Source organism: Passer montanus, unplaced genomic scaffold, assembly GCF_014805655.1.
Source record: "Passer montanus isolate IOZ18808 unplaced genomic scaffold, ASM1480565v1 scaffold25, whole genome shotgun sequence".
NCBI classification, from domain to species: domain Eukaryota; kingdom Metazoa; phylum Chordata; class Aves; order Passeriformes; family Passeridae; genus Passer; species Passer montanus.
Genome location: NW_024367149.1, coordinates 1845253 through 1864061, shown reverse-complemented (window position 1 = coordinate 1864061; position 18809 = coordinate 1845253). Strand labels below are relative to the sequence as shown.

General features: G+C 52.0%; 2 protein-coding genes across 5 annotated transcripts; one reads left to right on the top strand and one right to left on the bottom strand.

Moving 5' to 3' along the window:
- The first annotated feature begins 961 nt into the window (after window positions 1–961).
- CUNH1orf210 (chromosome unknown C1orf210 homolog) lies at window positions 962–5875 on the top strand. 2 transcript variants are annotated; one of them, XM_039711864.1, is made up of 4 exons: window positions 962–1420; window positions 3673–3832; window positions 4479–4625; window positions 5073–5875. In XM_039711864.1, the coding sequence occupies exons 1-4, from the start codon at window positions 1331–1333 to the stop codon at window positions 5420–5422; spliced, it is 747 nt and encodes a 248-aa protein (XP_039567798.1). In that variant the 5' UTR covers window positions 962–1330; the 3' UTR covers window positions 5423–5875. The 2 variants fall into 2 exon arrangements, with proteins under 2 accessions (XP_039567798.1, XP_039567797.1); XM_039711863.1 differs by having other exon boundaries at window positions 965–1420; window positions 3325–3832.
- A 2087-nt stretch (window positions 5876–7962) lies between these two features.
- TMEM125 (transmembrane protein 125) lies at window positions 7963–16548 on the bottom strand. Of its 3 annotated transcripts, none has more exons than XM_039711636.1 (2): window positions 16274–16548; window positions 7963–11468 (listed from the first exon to the last, which is right to left on the bottom strand). In XM_039711636.1, the coding sequence occupies exon 2, from the start codon at window positions 11160–11162 to the stop codon at window positions 10500–10502; it is 663 nt and encodes a 220-aa protein (XP_039567570.1). In that variant the 5' UTR covers window positions 11163–11468; window positions 16274–16548; the 3' UTR covers window positions 7963–10499. The 3 variants fall into 3 exon arrangements, with proteins under 3 accessions (XP_039567570.1, XP_039567571.1, XP_039567569.1); XM_039711637.1 differs by lacking the exon at window positions 16274–16548 and adding an exon at window positions 12323–12367; XM_039711635.1 differs by lacking the exon at window positions 16274–16548 and adding an exon at window positions 11566–11720.
- Between the last annotated feature and the right edge of the window lie 2261 nt (window positions 16549–18809).

The window sequence follows — 18809 nt, the reverse complement described above, 5'->3', positions numbered from 1 at the left end:
GCAACTGCCTTGCAGATCCACCAATGGCCTGGGCTGCCTCAGCAACACTTTTTAGTCCTGCTTCTCTGGATACTTGTTTTGTTTTGTGTGCTCAGTGGGTCCTGGGGAGGTCCCACAAGGGTGGGCTAAGGACTGATCCCACCAGGCGCAGGAACATCCTGGAAATGGGGTATTTGAGCATCCCCAGCCCGCCTGGGCAGCTGGGAAGCAGGAGCTGCCTGCTGCGTTGGCATCCAGCACATGCCCACAGGATGAAGGACAGGCTGCTGGGAAGCCCTTTCCCTGAGGAAAGGGTGGGACGTGCGGCTGTGGAGGACCCCTTTGGCAGCTGGGGGAGGAGGGGCCGTCCATGTCCCAGGACATGTCCAAAATGCTCTTGCTGACAATTGGCTTCTTGTCGATGACGTCCGTACCCTGGTCCCTTACCCCTCGTGGGAAGAGATCTTGGGGCTCCCTCTTGCTGCAGAGGCAAAGCCAGGAGCAGGTGCAGCCAGTTCTTTCCCTGCCTGACCTGTGGCTCTGCCAGTCTTGCCCATTCACCTGCCCCATCACCCATGGGCACAGGCGCAGGTCTGGCGTGCCAGCAAACACCCATGAGATGCTGCTTTGACATGATTTCTCAGACTTTCACTGACTCCATGGCAGGATTGGAAGGGAGGACTACTGTTAAGTGGTAGGTCTGCATGAAGGGTGCCGAAGGTGGTGGGGCACTCCCATCCTCTGGGACCTTCATGGACAGGTGCTGTTCACTGAGCTGCTGCTGCTGCTGGGCCCAGAGACCTGCCAGTTTGCCGCATGCTTTCTGCTGGAATTCCAGCAAGACCTTTATTTTCCTGTAGGATACTTTCCTGCTGCCTCAGCCCCAGCTGTCCCAGGTGAACGCACCAACGGCTGGACCAGGCTCCGGCTGCTCTCCTGCAGCGCGGTGTCTCAGGGCAGATGCCGCAGAGGTGCCGCCTGGCCTCTGGGGGCTCGCAGCCCGCCCAGGGTCCTGCTGCCAGCCCGGCAGCCCCCACAGCGCAGCCGGCAGTGCTGCTCACCGATCACGGGCGGCCACACGGCAGGGAGGTGATGGGGCGCGGCTGTTAATGTGTAACTGGCACCGCCACCTTTCACCAGCTCGGGAGGAGCGGGGCCGGGGCGCAGCGGGGCCGGGGCGGCAGCCAGGCTCGGAGCCGGGCGCTGCTGTCTGCGGGGCCGGCGTGTGGGGACCCGGTGGCGGCTCGCAGCCGGGCGGCCGCGGCCACACCTCGCCCGGCAGGGCCGGCTCTGCCGGCTTCCCAGCTTTCCCCGAGACTTGTTTTTCTGGCCGGAAGTTTCCTGGAGCCAAATGGCTCCTACCTGCCTGCTCTGCTGGGTCTGCAGCCTCCTCTGCGTCTGGCCGGTGGTGATGGGACACCCCTGCAGCCTTGACCACCAGGTAGGGGGGCCGCGGGGCCGCGGTGTGGGCAGCAGCTGAGGGTGGGCCGGGCCCCGCTCCTGGCCCTGCCAGCTCAGCTGCGGTGCCACGGGGCAGCAGGGCCTGGCAGGCAGCTCCTGCTCAAAGCTCAGGAGAAGACGAGTGATGAAAACCCACGGGAGCCAGCAGAGTTAATTGGGAGATGGGCTGTGCCAGTGGCCACCAGCCACAGGGGTGGTTTGCCCATGCCCAGAGCCTGGCTGTCCTGCTCCCAGCCTTGAGCTGAACATGTCATGTTGTCCAGCCTGTTCACCAGAGCACGGCCTGGAAAGCATTGTCTGAGTCATGGCATTTCTGACTGTGGGGTCTCTTGGCTGCAGGTGTAACACAGCTGCCCATAAGGGGTGCATGGCAAGCAGCCATGAGTCACATCCCTGAGGGGGTCCCAACCCCTCACATGGTGCTGCAGTGACTGGAGCCAGGGTGATTGGCAAGCATGGGGCCAGGATCGCTGAGCACCCGGCAAGGAGCAGGAAACACAACTAAGCCACAGGGACAAGCACTGCAGCCAGCAGCTTGACTGCAGGCAGGAGTTGGGAGAATGAAGGAAAGTGGCTGTCATGGGCCACTGACATTTCCACTGAGCTCTCAGTTATTACACCCAAAAGTTTGCACCGTTTCCAAAGCTTTCCTGAGCCCAGCTGTGTTTGGGCTCATGTGGTCCCCCTGTGGCTTGGCCCAATTATAAACCAGTCTGCAGCGCCTGAGGTTTTTAAGGGCATATCTGTTCCTCTACCAAGCAGGAACAGCAGGGTCTGATAGGAGATTTAAGTGGAGAAGAGGATGAAAGGAGAGGTGAAGGAAATGAAAAGCCCAGCTAGCTGGAATGTAGCCAACACAGAAACCCAGACTATGGACCACAGTAAACTTGAAGCACAGCATCTCTGCTTGCAAGGTCCAAACACAGCACTTAGCAGGAGCTTGTGCCTTCCCAACCAAACTTAAATTGCTGACCTGCTCTCTGGCAGCTTCAGTTTGGACACTTGACCCCCTCCCACTAAAGGCCCAGGCAAGAGTAACCCATGCTGCAGACTGCTCCCCAGAACTGTTTGAGTCGGGGCACCCTGTTTTACTGGTAAAAAAAAATAAAAATCCATCCATGTGGATTGACTGATCCTTCCATCCTGCTCTGCTGGTCTTTTGGGACAGCGAATGGTCCATGGCCTGTTTTGTTTCCTAACACTGACACAGCCAGCCAGCAGTAAGCCACAGCTACTCACCATGTATCCTCAAGAACATGGGATAGGTGGAAGCATTGATGCACTATCCTGCACAGGCCCCAGGGAGCTGCTCCTGGCATGGGTGACTGGTACAGGTACCTGTAGCTCTGCAGCCTGGTCAGCTTCCTGCCTGCCCTTGCAACAGGCAAGGCGCTCCTGCTTCCCTGCTCCAGCTGGGAGGATGCCCCTGTGTCACACAAGAGCTCCCCGGGGGCTGGAGATGGGGATCCAGGGGAGGAAAAGGAAGGCTTTCTGCAAACTGACCCTGTGTGACAGCTGCCCTGTACGGAAGGACAGGGGGGTGACAACCTGCTGCCTTTGCACTCATCCTTTTGGGTTTTCCCTCCAGTCCTGCATGCTCCTCCTTTAATGTTTCAGTCAGCTGCTCTCAGTCCTGGGCTGTCCTGCTCATCTTTCTCCATTTTCCTAGGCCCACTCCAATCTCATGTGGTTTTTAAATGCGTTTGTGTCTTCTAGGCCCACTCCAATCTCATACGGTAGCTCATGTGGTTTTTAAATGCGTTTGTGTCTTTGCTTTTTTAAACTCTGCAAGGGTAATTAAGACGTTTGAACCTTTGAGCAGTCTCTCTATGGAGACAGTCCCCATCATGGATAGCACATCTCAAACAGCAGCTCTTTTCCCAGGCATGGGCCAACTGCAGTGGGAAGAACCTTCAGCATGCTCCAACTTCCCTTCCAAGAAACATCACCAGTTTGGACCTCTCCTTCAATTCCTTGGTCATGCCCCATCACAGGACTCTCTTGAAGCATTTTCCTTCCCTGCACGCTCTCAACCTCTCCAGCAATGCCAAGCTCATGCTGAGCCCAGCAGTCTTCTCCAACCTCGGGGCTCTGCGTCTGCTGGACCTGAGCAGCTGCAGCATCACCTACATCCACATGGACGCTTTCAAGGGCCTGGGAAACTTGCACACCCTGCTTCTAAGAAACAACAGCTTGCAAGAGCTTGATGTCCCTTTCCTTTTGCCACTGAAGGCTCTTTTCCACCTGGACCTGCGGCACAACGCGCTGGTCTCTGTGGGCACTTGGAGCCTGCAGCTGATGGAGACAGTCCCGCGGGTGCGCCTGGAAGGGAACCCCTGGGTCTGTGACTGCAGCGTGCACCCTCTGCAGCAGTGGCTGCGGCGCAGAGGAGGTGAGTGGAAGGGATGGGTGGCAGGGAGTGTGTTGGGCAGGTGGAATCCCAAGTGTAGGAGTCTTGCTTGATCCATTTGCTCTGCCCCCTGGGCAAGGTCTGAGATGGTTCTCTGTCCTACCCTGTTGAGGGATAGTAAACCAAAAGGAAAGGTGATGTGTCTGTTCCTTGCTTGCAGTTACAAAGGATACCAAGGATTTCTAAGAACCTCAGCAAGATAATTTGTACTCTTCTAGGAAATGGGTTGTATGTACACTTTGGCCTCTAAATCCATCTTTATGTGTCTTTGTGGAATGACCATATTTTCATTGTTGAGGAGTCGGCAGCTCCTCTCTGGAGCCAGGTCAGGCTCCAACCATCTGAGCTCAGCTCCAAGTAAGAGCAGTGGCGTTTCTGTGGGTATCCATGAATTTGTCTGTATCCAGTTTAAAGGAGCTCCTAGAGTCACACAAGAGTTTCTTGATCAGGGGATTTTTCCTTTGGTTGTTTCCTACAATTTGCTGAGGGTTAGCATGTCTGTAAGGCAGAGCCAGGAGCACCTTGCAATGCAACCCATCAACCCAGGAGCAAGTGGGGATCATCTTCTCTGAACTGGAGAGGGGATGGGCACGGACCCCCATCCCACCTTAGCCCATTTGTCTCCCAGCTGTGCAGGTGACCTGCGTGTCGCCCCCGGGGCTGAGGGGCCAGGAGATCACAGCTCTGGATTCTCAGGACCTGGGCTGCCAGATTAAGCAGCGGTTTGCTCGTGGGCTCAGCACACCACAGCCGATCACAGTGACTGAGAACAACAGTAAGTTGTGCGGATGGTGTCCATAAGGAGGTGTCCATAAGGTCTAGCACCTTCCTGTCCTCCATCATACTAGATGGGGCTGCAGGTGGAGTCCCCCTGCTCTGCCCCACAGCCCCAGAGGAGCAGGCTGCTTGGCCATGCTGGTGCAGTGGCTTGGTGGGAGGGTGGCCAGCTCCTGGAGGTGTTTGCTGGCTTTGTGACAGGAAAGGGGCCATGAAGCCACACGGAGCACATCACTCTCCACAGTGATGTGCAGCAGTACCAGCCAGCTGTCAGGCAGTTTTGCCCCCAGTGTTCACACCCCCTTGGTAGCTGATCTTGGTGAAGAGGATCTGTATTGCTCCTAATGACCTAGTGCTGGCTGCACACTGCAGGCAGGCACAGGGCTGGAGGATGGGAAGCGCTGGGTGTGCCACAGGCTGACCATGTGCCTTTCCTGTGTCACAGCCACTGCACTGCCTGCTGGGAAGGGGGGAAGGAGCTGGCCATACCTGGTGGGATTCCTAGTGGCAGCGGTTGGCATCTCCATCCTGATTGCACTGGCTGCCAAGTGCAAGCTTGTCCACAAGAACTTTGCCAGCTACCGCCACCGGCCGCTGCCTGAAATCAGCTCCATCGGAGGCAGCCCCATGGAGGATAGCAGCAGCTGGGACAGGGGCTCCTGTGGGAGCCATTCCATAACTGATGCTGCTGACCTACAAGCTGAGGATGATGATGGCTTCATCGAGGACAACTACATCCAGCCCAGTGAGCAGCTGCCAACAAAAGAGGAGCGGGAGTTGCATCGCTCCATCTGAGCTTATAAGCTTACAGCTCAGCCACCATTGCTGCAGCCTCTTGCTGTCTCCCTAGCTCCACCTTTTCCTACCTGTCCCTGGCTTTGGGCCCCACATGTGTGGGGCAGGAGGAAGGGAGCAGAGAGGAGGGGAGAGAGGGATGGGCTAGGAATGATTATGGAGGCTGAAGGCAGCCGGTCCCAGAGTATCCCAGCCTGACACCAGTAGGCTGTGCTGTCACAGGGACACCAAGCCAGGTGCTGCTTTCCCAGCCTTGCTTGGATGCTGAGGATGAAGGAGATGGTGCCTATCATGCCCGGGAAGGCAGGTGAAGTGGGAAGAGGAGCCTGCCCTGGTGCTGCCATGGGGTCTTGGGCACTGGCCCCACTGCCCCATGACACCAGACCCAGCCCTGATCTGTCCCTCAATGCATTGTCACTCTGAGGTGTGATTAAAACATGATTTAGCCCTGCCTCTGCCTGCAGTGGTTTGTTGGGACTCTCCTAGTGGCAGTGCTGGGAGGAGACCCCCAGCCCCACAGCTGGGGCACAGCTTTTTTTGCATGTGCTTTCAAAGACCATAAATACATTCCTCTAACTGTGGCAATGAGAGACCACATCTGTGGCACAGTGAGTGCTCTTATCCAAACAAATATTTCACCTGCTATGGTGCAGGCAGCCCTGGTGCACCATCACAGGGCTTCTGTGCACATCTCTCCAGCCACAGTCCTTCTTTCTTTTCTCTCTTTCTTCTCCAGGAAGACAAGCTAAAAGACACCTTTCCCCTGTCAGTTCTGCAGAGCTGAGAAAACTCATCAGTGCTGCCAGTTGCAGTGCTAGGCCCATGCACTAGGGCGAGGTGACCTTCTCCCCCAGCACCATTACAGAGTTCCATGTGTCAACTGTGTTCAACTGTGGAGTTGTACAAATGCAATAATTTTTACATTCCTGTCATCTTTGTGGTACAATGAACAGCACATGAATCACAAGTAACTGCAAGTTATTTCTGCTGGAGTTGGTTGTGCCTTCATGGGTTACTCTGGAGTTAAAAGCAGGGAGCAGCAGTGGCATTCACCTTTAGTAAGTGATTCATAAGGCTGGTACAACCGATTGGGAAGATTTCCCAGGGCACCGCCCAGTCATTACCATCCCTGATAGCTCAGGAGTCTCTTTGTCATGCTCCAGAGCATGAGATAACACAGGACAGCATTTCTCAAAGCTCTGCCACACAGCTAATTCCCCCACCTCCTTCAATTCTCTATATCACTGCTAACTGCCTTTCTATTTCTCCACTCATTAAAACATTTAGTGCATAAAAAAGGTAGATAATACACCCCAGAGAATGCAAACCAAAGGGGAAAAATGGGTCAGGCATTGGATGGATGAGACAGGCTAGAGGGCAAATGTGCCACTTGAAGCCTGGAGCAGGAGGAAAACCTGCTGGCTTCTTTCAGTGGTCAGCCAACTTTTGCTCTTAAATGCCACATTTCTAAAGTGAGCTTTACTTTTTCAGTTACTGTCTCATAATTTGTCTTCTGGGCTCATCAGCTACCTATGAAAATATACTATACACTGTATTTTTGGAAATTTCTAATATCTTTTGTGTAAGAGATTTAAATGTGAGGGCTGGGAAAAAGCATTTCAGTTATCTTTTGTAGGGTATTTTCTGGGCTTTTCAACATGCTTTTCAGTCACATGAATTCATGCTAGATGCAGTCTTTTCTTTTTAGTCTTGGTGATGTCTTAAAAGAAGTTAAAAATACAAGCACCCAGGCTTATTTGTCCAGGATCTTACTCACCAGCCCCTCAGCACTTAGTGGTTTGATGGCTTGTCTACTTTGACCCTGTTCATAAGTCCACCCATTTATTTTTTAGCCTAGCAGATATGGCAGGTTTTCTTGTGTGTGTGTGTGTGTGTGTGTGTGCGTGCATTTTCTGCCCCTCTGGAGCAGCTGCAGTGCAAGTGGGCAGGAACCTGGCAACTCATGTCTGTGGGGGAAATACAATACATCTGGCATGCAGAGCTGGGAATACATGCATGAAAAGGAGGATCCTTCTCCAGGGGTCCACCCAGGAAGCTGCCATGAGGGCCTGGCTGAGGCTGGCCAGGACCAGGAGCAGGTATGCAGGCAGACTGGTTCCAGGTGTGAGGCTCAGCCCTGCCACAGGGTGAAACAGCTTCTCTGTAAACAAACTAGCCAGCACTACACGTTCAGGAGGCTTTGTGTGCTCCACGTGAGCATCTTTCAGGGGCATGGTGAGGTCTCAGGTTCACAGAGCGGTGGTTAAGGGAATCTGGATACACCTGGATTCTTAAGCAGAAAGACATTAACATGCATCTGGAGGTGGGAATTCTCATCAGGAAAGAAGTACATGCATTTTTGGGGCTGCGGTGGCGTTGCCACACTAGCTGGTGATCCAAAACCACAGCCACACGTGGGACCCTGGGCTGTTGTGATTACTGCCCTGGGCTGAGGCCAGCCCTGAAAAGCCTGACACCTCTGCTCTGCAGAGAGGCCTGCATTCAAGTACAGCCTTCAACACAGTCAACTTCTCTAACACTTTATTATGTATGTCCACACACAGCACAGGAACCAAGAAACAAACCAGCACCTGTGCCGCAGAGGGGAGTCAGTGACTGGGCAGCACAGGCTGTCCCTCTGGGCAGCTGGACACTCAGCCACCATCTTCAGGCACAGCCTGTTCTTAGCCATTGTCTCCTTGGGTTGCTGTCGTGGCCCACAGTCAATCACCCTTTTCTGGCACAAGTCACAGGCACTGTGACTTGAAGGGGCTGTGGAGGGGACAGGATTCACATTGACATGCAGGCAGCACGGAGCTGCGAGCTGGGCACAGTCATACCTCTTCACAGAAATGCCCAGATGTGCAAAACAGCTGGTGTGCAGGCAGCTGTGGCCTGTCAGCACGTGCGGGCTGGTGGAGCTGGCAGTCACTGCTGGACCACTGGTGCTGGCAGAGGGGGTGCAGCCTGGCATAACTGCACCTGCACTGACACAGACGTGCAGAGCAGCAGCAACGGTGATGGTGTGCAAGACCATTCAGCTCTGACCTGTCCCCTCCTGTGTAAGCACAGGGTTCCCTGGTGGACCTGAGTCCAGACAGCCCAGAGGGAAAGAACAGCTCAGCTCTGAAGAGATTTAGCACAGGAGGATCTGAGCTCACCACCACCTTCTGAGCTCCTGGGCAGTAAGGGAGGAGATGCAGAGAGAAGAGGAAACAGCAGTTTAATAAAATCTACAGAAGATGTGAAAGTGGCAGAGGAAAATGTAGAAATAACAGAGATACAGAGAGAAAAGCTCAAATGATGTACCTGTACATTGGGGAAAACAATCCAAGGCTTCAGGCAAAGGAAAGTCAGCAGGAGCAGGGCAAGAGCAGGTGAATACAAATGTGGTTTCATGAGATTTCAGTGCATTGGGAATGGTTGGTCTGTAGCTGTGAAGGGGTGAACCCCTCACTGACCAGCTGATGGTGAGCTCTGACACTGCCTCCAGGTGTAACATGGGCAGTGATTTGTGCTGTTAGCAAGGGAATCAGCTACCATCCTCTTCCAAATGAATTTGCTACCAGGCACCAAAAAACAATAGCTCAGTCTTGTTCCATGGCAGAGGACCCTTGGCAAATAATGAGCAAAACCAACATCTGGGGCAGAGCAACTCAGGTGAAGGAAAGATGGGAGCTGACAAGATGAAGAATCACAGAACAGTGAGCTGGAAGGGGTTCAGAAGGATCACAGAGTCCAACTCTTAAGAGAATGGCCCACATGGGGTTTACACCCATGACCTTGTTGTTATTAGCACCGTGCTCTGACCAAGCAGCTAAAAGGAGAAAGTCATGCAGGAGCATCTTCAGCAGGAGGTTGGGATCTGTGTCTAAGGAAAGGGCAGTGAAAGAGTTAGTGAGTCTATGAGGGAAAGTCTAGTTTACCTGAGAAAATTCTCATTAAGTCACAGGAAAACTTCCTGGGGTGAATTGTTAGTCTGCCTCTGGTAGAGACACCTTGGTGATAAAACAGGACACCTTGTAGAGATAAAACACCAAAAAAGCTCCAGGTAAAACCCAAGTGCTAATAGAGGAACTTTTCTGCCCTGCAGCAGCTGCAGCACTTGGGAGACAGAAACAGCATGGAAACAAGCAGGGACTGGGATGAGCTGCAGGGCACCTGGCAGCAGAGGTGCTTCTGCCTGGGAAGCTCCTGTGGGAGGGCACAGCACTCTCCCCTCACACCACAGCTTTTGCAGAGGGCAGCCCCAGGATCTGGACATCCCATCACCATCCCACAGCGAGTGCACCTTGCTGTTTGTGGCTCATGCAGTTGGAGCATCCTGGCATGAAAACAGAGCCCCAACACTCAGTCCAGCACAGATAATCCATCAGGGCCTTGACACCAACACCCCTTGATCACCCCTTTGATAAACCACAGGTGATGGTGGGCTGCAGAAACGTAACACTGGAACAGATACTGGCATTGCAAATACAAAAAGCATTTCATGTGAGGTCCAGCCATGCTGTGGCTCTGGCACACACAATCCTATGGAAATCCCACACTCACTCCCACAGGCATCAGTGATTTCTTGGAGCAGCCCCTGCAGCCATACCTCCCACCAGGCTCCCTCATGCCTGCTGACATGCAACATATCTCCTGCCATTCACCAGCTGCTAGAGGCTCTACTTCACTCAGGAGCTGGAGGCTCTGCACAGAGCACAGGTTGGTTTTATACCACCCACAATTACAGCCTCTCCTGCCAGGAGAGTGTATGACACCGTTCCAGGAGCTGCAGGAACCGAACAAGTACTGGGGTTCCCAGAGGTACAAGACAGGCTCACCTTCGCTCTGTAACATGGTCACAGCCAGGCAGGCAGCAGCTGACACAGGAGGCTTTGTGGTGATAAAATGCCAGCCAGGTCAGAGCCCGTCCAGGTGCCCCGAGTCTGTGCTGTGCCACCAGCCTGGGGCAAAGCAAATGCCAGTCATCTCCGACAGGAACACAGGGCACGCTACAGCCGTCACCCTTCCTTGGAGAAAGGCCATCACTGACAGGCTGTATCCACTAAGACTCACGCAGAGGTGTCCTGGGTCAGATCAGGTTGGCCATGCTGGAGGTGGGGGGAAGCCGCCTGTTTCCAGCGAGGCGGCCGGAGATGGTGAAGACGCGGATCTCGCCGGTCTCCAGGCTCCGAGGAGCCGCCCGGCGGCAGGAGGTGCACAGCAGGTATAGCAGCAGGCAGAGGAGGATGGCGCTGCCAGCAGTCAGGAGGATGACCCCGCTGGTGAACATGCTGGCCAGCGGCCGTGCGGGGCTGAGCTGCATGGTGGTGGTGGAGAGGATGGTGAGCACTACCCCGCAGACCAGCAGCACCAGGGCGCTCAGCAGCAGCACCAGGCAGTCCGAGAAGCCTCCGCTCTTCAGGAGCTCGATCTGATCCCGGCTGCGGATGCAGTTCATGTCCTGGATTGCAGAGCTCAGCAGCTGCTTCAGCAGCACCAGCAGGGCCAGGAGGCAGAGTGTGGTGCCCACGGCGAGCCGCCACTCTCCAGACCGGCTGCTGGTGCTGTACAGCAGGATGATGCCCCCAATCCCGCAGGCCAGGATCAGCACCACGGCCATGCCATAGCACAGGATGGACTTCTTGGGGTCCTGGAACCACCAGAGCTCCACATGCTCTTCCAAGATATTCCTCTGGATGTGGTCCGCATCCGCAGGGGTGCGGGGGCTGCTCAGCTCTGCCAGCTCTGGCATGGCGGGCAGCTGGGTGAAGAGGGCACAGAGGTGGCACAGATGAATTTGCACCCTTACAGCAAACGGAGGGTCAGTGCAGCAGCAGTGGTGAAGGCAGCTGCATTTCTCGAGCAATGATGTCTCGGTCTCATTCTTTGCATCCTGATGGAATTTCCTTTTGCAGTGGTGCCACCTGGAGAACTATGGTCCACGTGCTGGGGTTGAGCCCACCACCGAGGCAGGGCTGTGAAACATGATGGAGTGTTCCCAGAGCAGCACCACAGGGGAACAGCCAGGATTGCCTCCTTCCTTTCCTGTGTCTTTCATCTGAAAAAGTCAAGAAGAGATCATTAAACAGAGACCCTGCTCCCCTGTAGCAAATAATCCTGTGCCTGGGCCTCATTGCTCAGGCTGGCCTGCAGACCTTGCTGAGCTTCCCTCACAGAAGCCCTGTGTGCTTCAGCTGCATGTCTTCACGGGAGACCTCCATGTGCTGTGGGGGAACCCCAGCCTGCCCCAAGGGCGACTCTCCTGCCTCCCCAACGCTGTGTGCCCTGCTGCTGGCACATTGCTGCCTGAAGGACTCTGCCTGCAGCTGGTGCTGGCAGCAGGGCAGGGACAGAGCAGAGGCAGGTCCCTCCTGGGATAAAGCCCCATTCACAGCTCCGGCTTCACATGCTCCCTCATCAGCATCAGCCTCTTGTCACCAACTGGCTCTGCTGCCCAGAACGGGAGGTGGGGGTCAGGACCAGGGTTTAACCCTTCCATTCCAGTGGCTGGAAGAGTGAGATCTGCCATAGCTGCGTGTTCTCAGCCCATCCCCATCCCTGCACTGCCAGTGGTTTCCCCTCAGAAAGTTCCCTACAGAAATATGGCAGCTACATTTCCAGTGATGTCAGCACATCCCTGGAAAGAGCCCTTAGCTGTGGCCTGGAGCCCTGCTCTCTCACTGCTGGTCTCTGAAGCACTTTGCCACTGGAGGGGAGCAGAGGAAGGGCAGCATTGGCTCTGAGGTGCTGTGCTTAGCTGGGCTCCCCTGGGCACAGCACCTTGTCTCAGCCCACCCCTTGTGGTTCCCAGGCTTGTGTCCCCACTATCCTGCCCCCCCTTAATACTTCTTTGGGTACAGTTTTAGATCAAGAGCGGAAACCACTTGCATTTCTCTCTCATAATGTTCCTACCTGGCATGTGAGTGCTCCAAATGGTCCCACAGCACCACAGGGACCCTCTAGAACAGCTAGTACCCAAACCTGGAGAGGTGCTGGAGAGGACAGCACGGGAGCCCATCAACCCATGTCAAACACACTCTGTTTGTACCTTGCTCTGCTCGGCTCTGGGGCTCAGGGCTCATTACACACAGGCAGGGACAATTTCTGACCTCCACACAGGGCAGCTCTGCACACACCAGGGATCTTTGATGGAGAGGTGCTGGAGAGGACAGCATGGGAACCCATCAGCCCATGTCAAACACACTCTGTACCTTGCTCTGCTCGGCTCTGGGGCTCAGGGCTCATTACACACAGGCAGGGACAATTTCTGACCTCCACACGTGGCAGCTCTGCACACATCAGGGATCTTTGCTCCCATCACTGTCCCTGTCTCTGTTCTCCACAGACGGCATCCCTTGTGGCAATGCCTTTGCTGCCAGCAAACACCTCAAACCCCCTCTGTCGGGGCCCAGCCAACAGGGGCCGGGGGGAGAGGGAGGACAATGGTGCGGGGAGTGCCCGAACCAGACACCGCCTGACAGTGTCAGGCCAAGCTCCTCCTGAGTCACTCCCCGGCTGTGATGGAGCTGAGGTCACTTTGGTCTGGCTCCGGGCCCAGCACGTGTCCGGGCAGTCCGTGGGGACGGGAGCTGCAGGGGCTGGCCCTGCGATGGCTGTGGCACAGAGACCCAGCACACAGAGGGAGCACCCTGGCTGGGAGGCCCGTGGGAGAGAGACCTGCAGCTCCTGGCTGAGCCGGAGCAACCAGAATGCAGCAGTTAGAGAGAGAAATGAGCTGTGGCTGAGCGTGTCGGTTTGTGCCTGCTGGGATGCACTTTGATTTTGCGTGAGACAGCAGATAGCTTGTGTGTGCCCAGGACACGAGTCCCCAGGAAGGTGAGGATGTCACGGGGCACTGTTAAAGTAGAGAGAGGCAAGGAGACAGTGAGTCTGAAGTTGTTTCCTTAGCCTATGCAAATCAGCTTGGGGCTAAACATTGCTCTCTCCTGGCTTTCCTTCTCCAAGCACAGAGGTGCCTTATCTCCTCCTTACCAATGAATGGGTGAGTCTAGTAGAAAGCAAATTTGTAGATTAGATTGAGATTTCAGACCAAGAAAACATAAAGCTTGGAGAAGTGCAAAGTCTGTGTCCTTCTGCTGCTTGACCCAAGTTACACAAGTCAAACAGTAAACAAGGAAACCACAACAGCATGAACCACAATGAGGGAAAATGTGATCAAAAATCAAGCTACAGCACTGCATTCTCATGTTCCTTTTTAAAATGTAACCATTTTAGTATTTTATTTGCTCATAGGAAGGACAAGGGAGCAAAATAAAACCATAGGAGCATCTGGCCGAGGAACAAAATTAGGTATCACCTCTACAAGCATGTATTTCCCAGTGTTATATTAACCTCTACTAAACAAATTATTTGGAGAGTTTCCCAGTGTTACATTAACCCCTATTAAACAAATTATTTGGAGAGGCAAAGGCTTCCACTGAAGTGTGCTTTCATATTTTCTTATGTCTCTTTGAATATGTTCTGGGAATATAATCTTTTGCTCTAAAACCATCCACACTTGCTTCTCTAGACCCTGAGGGCTTGTGCTGCTAATAACAGTATTTTTACTCCTAGAATCACAGAATAATTAAGGTGGGATGGGACCTTGTGAAGTCACCTGCTTAAAGAAGAGTTCACCTAAAAGTCAGACTGAGCAGGTCAGGGCCCCATTCATTTACATGCCAAGGATGGAGGATCTACAGCCCCTCAGGGATCATTCCAGAGTTAAATCACCTTCGCCATGAAAACATTCCTTCTTAAATCTAGCTACAGTTTCTCATTCCTCAGGCTGGGTGCATTGCCTCCCACCTTCTTCAGAAAACTCTTTATATGTTAAACCAAAGCAGCCCTATCCTGGGCTGTCACCCACCACTCCTTTTTTCAGGAAGAAAGTGACATGCTGTCCTTCCCCACTGCTGGCTGGCAGCTGTGGAGGAAGAACAGGAAAGCACTAGGAATGCAGGAAAGCAAAAATATTCATGTTTTTCCTTTTCCATTGTGTTAGTTGTTTTTTTCTTTCCATACTCTGACAACATTTAACTGGAAATTGAGGGTCATCATCAATGTGATCCTGGCTGCAGGTGTGGGAGATGTACACTGGCTGAATGCCTCGGAATGATACATGCATATATTTATTTACTGATAAACTTCTTGTGCCTGACAGACTGATATCTGGCAGACAAGCCATGGACTGTACATTAATTAAAAATTCAATTTCAGAGCCACATACAATTCAGCTCTTGAAATATTTCTCACTTCCCTCCTCTTCTCAAACCCAGGGTACCTCCCCCAAACATTGCTTACCCACAGGGTTTAGGAGGGGAAGTCTGGGGATGAGACAGGCTCTTGCTGTACTTCCTTGTACTTCCAGCCTTGGAAGGGTTTTATGCAGCTTTTATGTGGACTTTGTAAACATCATGGAGACTGGGAGAGTCCAACAAGATTTGCTATAAAATAATAATACATAAAATTATTTACCTGAGCAGCGAGGATAAGAGCCAACAGAGCTTCACAATCTCAAGCAAATCCAAGCCATCTCAGCCCTCTGTTTTCCCAGTCCATCACAGCTTATTTGCTTCTTCTCCTGATCAGTCCATAGCCTGTTTGGGATGGACCTTCCACCACTCTGTGCCTCACAAAAATCTTTAGTCCAGAATAGTCATAAACGTTTTCCCATAATTTCATGTCATTTTTTCAACCTCCAATGCTTTAGGAAGCATTTCTTTACCAAGAGAGTCAGCCCTGAATTGTTGTATGTCCCTTCCAACTGAAACAGTACATTCTATTCTGTCTATTGTATTCTAGTTTGTCTATTCTAGCCTATTGTGTTGTCTATTCTATTGTATTTCAGTGGAAAAGGACCTAAAACGATCATCTAGTCCAGCTGCCTGACAAATTTTGGGCTGACCAAATTCAATAATGTTTTTTAGGGGATTGCCCAGAAGCCTCTTCAATACTGACAGATTTGGGGTGTCTAAGCATATTTGATTCTGCTCTAACTCCCTATAGGCTCAAAGAGAATGAAGCACATGTATCTTATGACTGAATTACTCTCAATGCACAAACCAGAAGCTCTGTGTCATGGTGTTCAAGACCTGTCATGGTGCACCTGAGAGCATGTGAGAAGGTTCCCTCTCTGAGAACTCAGGACTGGGGATGGAGGAACCTGCAAGGAATGGGAGTAATGGGGCTTTCATGTGGAATCTATCTGTCTTGCCCAAAATCCTAGCTAGAGATCCACACTCCTTTGCCTTCCATACCAACCACCAATTGCTCCTCCTTTCCTGGGCTGCTCGGGATCCGTGCAAATCTGTGCAGTTGGATCTGCACCTCTGGGGAGAGCCCACCCTCTCTCCCCCAACAGACAGATAATGCTTTCCAGAAGTGAGCATCTGTCCCAGCAGTGCTCCTGCCATGAGACTCCATTTGGGAAGCCCCAGGGAAGCCCTGGGTGATGGTGGATTGTCCCTTCCTTTCCCCAAGCCTAGGGGTTCTGGCCTTAAGGATGGTGGAGGGCTTGTTGTAACAGGGTCAGTACACAGCTGCTTTTTACACAGATCTAGACAGTTTTGGCACACTCCATTGTAGAGTGTCATGTTCCCCTTCCTCTTTGTAAGCTCAACAGGCATCCATTATCCTGATCCTGCAGAGCCTGTCCTGATGCGCCTCTGCCGAGGGTGGCCTGGGAGTTCCAAGGGAACAAGAAACTCCCAAGCCTGACACGCTGAGAGGAACCAATAGCACAAAGAAGAAATGAATTGGAGGCAAGAAGCAGGGTCTCTTAAGAAGTGAGTCTGAAGCAGCCTCAAACCTGCCAGCAGCTGCTGCTGAAGCTCCTTCCCCAGGGAGGAAGGGATCACTTACCTGCAGCAGGCGCTGCCCACATGCGACAGCCCGGCACACTTCCCTGCTCCAGGCTGGCAGCAATGGTTTTTCCTGGCTTTCCTTCCACTGGATCCAGCTAACGAGGGAGCCCACGGGGAAAATCTCTTCCCTTCCTCTTGGAAGTGCCTGCCAAGACCCAGGTGAGGCTCCCCTTGCTGGTGCCGCGGCAGCACCGAGGTCCGGCGGCAGCCCTCTCCTCCTGCCCGGGCAGGTGCATTCCCCAGCTGGGTGGCGGCTCAGCAAACCTGCTGCTGCTCTTGGAGACGCTCCAGAGCCGCGCCGGTGTGCAGGTGCTACCCCTCCCTCCTCGGGCAGGATCTGGCCTCTGGCCACACACCGATCCTGGAAGGTGGCTCATTTCCTCCCAGCTGGAGGTGAAGGGGTGCCAGAGCCGGAGAGCAGCTCCCAGGTAGCAAGGGGTAGTGCTAGGGGACATTTGACACACTCAGCAACAGTGTGTCATAGTGGTATTAAATGAAGTAGCTCCTGCTCTACTTTACAGGTTGGGGTCATCCAGTCATATCAGGACTGCCTCTTTCTGCGGCAGAAGTGCAGGCAAGTACTTAAGTCAGCCAAGATGTTACTGTCACATCTTCCCACCAAAAGGCAGCTGCACAACCTCCTCCCTGGGAGACAGCAGCACCAGCAGAGTTTATCATGCTGCAGAAGAGCTGATTTCCTGGTAAACCAGTGGGGGGAAAAGGGTAACTATTTTGAGAGGAATCAGGGAAACAGAAAAGAATTCATGTAAGAGTTGAAGAATAACAAAAGGGAGTAGCAGGAATGTTGAAGTCAGTAGGGGAATGGGATTCCCAGACTCATCAATATCCCCTCCTTTCCTGCCTAGGTTTCATGATAGCAGAAGGGATCATTGCCGTTAGTCTGAGCAGCTGGAAAATCTCCAGAGAAAGGCAGGAAGAAGAGAACGGGACTGAACAACAGCTCTTGCCTGGCTAATGGAAAGGGAGGCTTGGTTATTAAGTCACATGCTACTTTTTATCAGGCTGTGAGAAGGGAAGCTTAGGATATGCTAATCAAATAGAAACCAAGTAGTGTGACAGGTTCAGGAATTTGTCTGAGAAAAATCTGATATGTCTTTGGAGACTTGTGAAATATCATCAGTCCAAAGGATGTTGTCCTACACATAAAAAACAAATGGTATGTGATAGGTTTTCCTATACAAACACCTTTCAACAATGAGCTTGACCCTATCCAGAAGGACCTGTTTTTCAGTTGGCCCATTTAGCAAAAAAGTCATATAAGGGGAAATCTCATTCAGATAGCCATATAGTAATTTAAAAAAATGGGCTGTAGCTTTATAAGAGCATGAAATCCTTACCAGCTCCTTTAGGGAGGTACCAGTAGGAGAAACAGAACAATGAAGGTCAAGAGAGGATGAAAGCAGAAAATGATTTTGCACCCTGAGAGAATTCAGAAGGCCATTAGCACACAAAACCATAATCCAGTTACAGCTTAATTCTAAAACATTTATAGAGTTTGTGTGTGGGAGTTTGACCTTGGTCTGCTTTTCCCAGTATAGAAGGGGCTTGTAGATCTATTTTGCTTTCAGCAGGTCTGCTGAAGTTTAGTTGTAACACTCTGCTGTGCCTGATGTTTAATGCTCCCCTATACAAGCAATGTTTTAGCTGCCCCTTAGCCACTAAGATCAAGTTCAAAATCCTCTTCAGCCTAGTCTGGCAGCTGCAGCTACCTAGGCTTCATCTGACAGGCTGAGTATTGCCTTTAAAATTTGCTAACAAGGGTGAAATAGGGGTATATTTTTAAGCATACCAGTCACCATTTAGAAATAATTCACTATCTGTATAGGGATATTAGGAAAAGATTCTTCTTATTCAGAAAAGTTGATTGCATTTCTCTAAACCACAACTATTAAAGCAGTGTGTTGTATGATTCTAGCACTTAATTTGTCCTGACAGAGAGAGGGGAAAATTATACCACACGAGAACCTAGCAAATTAAAATGGGTGTGACATTTCTTTAACCACAACTATTAAAGCAGTGTGGTATGATTCTAGCACTCAATTTGTCCTGACAGAGAGAGGGGGAAATTATACCACACGAGAACCTAGCAAATTAAAATGGGTGTGTCCTGAAAATTTTAGAGGGAACTAGTTTCTAAAATATTTACTAATTACATTAATTACATCCTCTTTCTGTACAGGAAGTATCAAGATGATTATATGGGGAGGGGAGGAGGAAGAAAAGGTGTTAAGCTAGCCCATTAACAGACCATTAACTTCTTCCTTTTGCTCCTGTAAAATCTATGCTCCATACAGTTTAAAGATGAAAAATGGAAAAAAAAATAGACTAAAGAAACTTAATTCCACATTAATGGCCAAAGCACTCAGCTGAAGTTTCCAAAATCATTGGAGCTCATGGAACCATCTATTTTGCCATGGTATTGCTTTGGAAATGAGTCTGGTATTCCTGATGGTAATGTAGCTTACATGTTATCCAGCCCTGGCATCACCTTCTGTATAATATTAGGAGTATAT

Bases quoted from the DNA above. Each gene is read 5' to 3' on its own strand.
- CUNH1orf210 (XM_039711863.1), top strand. From the start codon at position 1,331: ATGGCTCCTACCTGCCTGCTCTGCTGGGTCTGCAGCCTCCTCTGCGTC. The intron at 1,421-3,324 runs GTAGGGGGGCCG...CTCTTTTCCCAG, and splicing joins CCTGCAGCCTTGACCACCAG to GCATGGGCCAACTGCAGTGG. The intron at 3,833-4,478 runs GTGAGTGGAAGG...TTTGTCTCCCAG, and splicing joins GTGGCTGCGGCGCAGAGGAG to CTGTGCAGGTGACCTGCGTG.
- TMEM125 (XM_039711636.1), bottom strand. From the start codon at position 11,162: ATGCCAGAGCTGGCAGAGCTGAGCAGCCCCCGCACCCCTGCGGATGCG.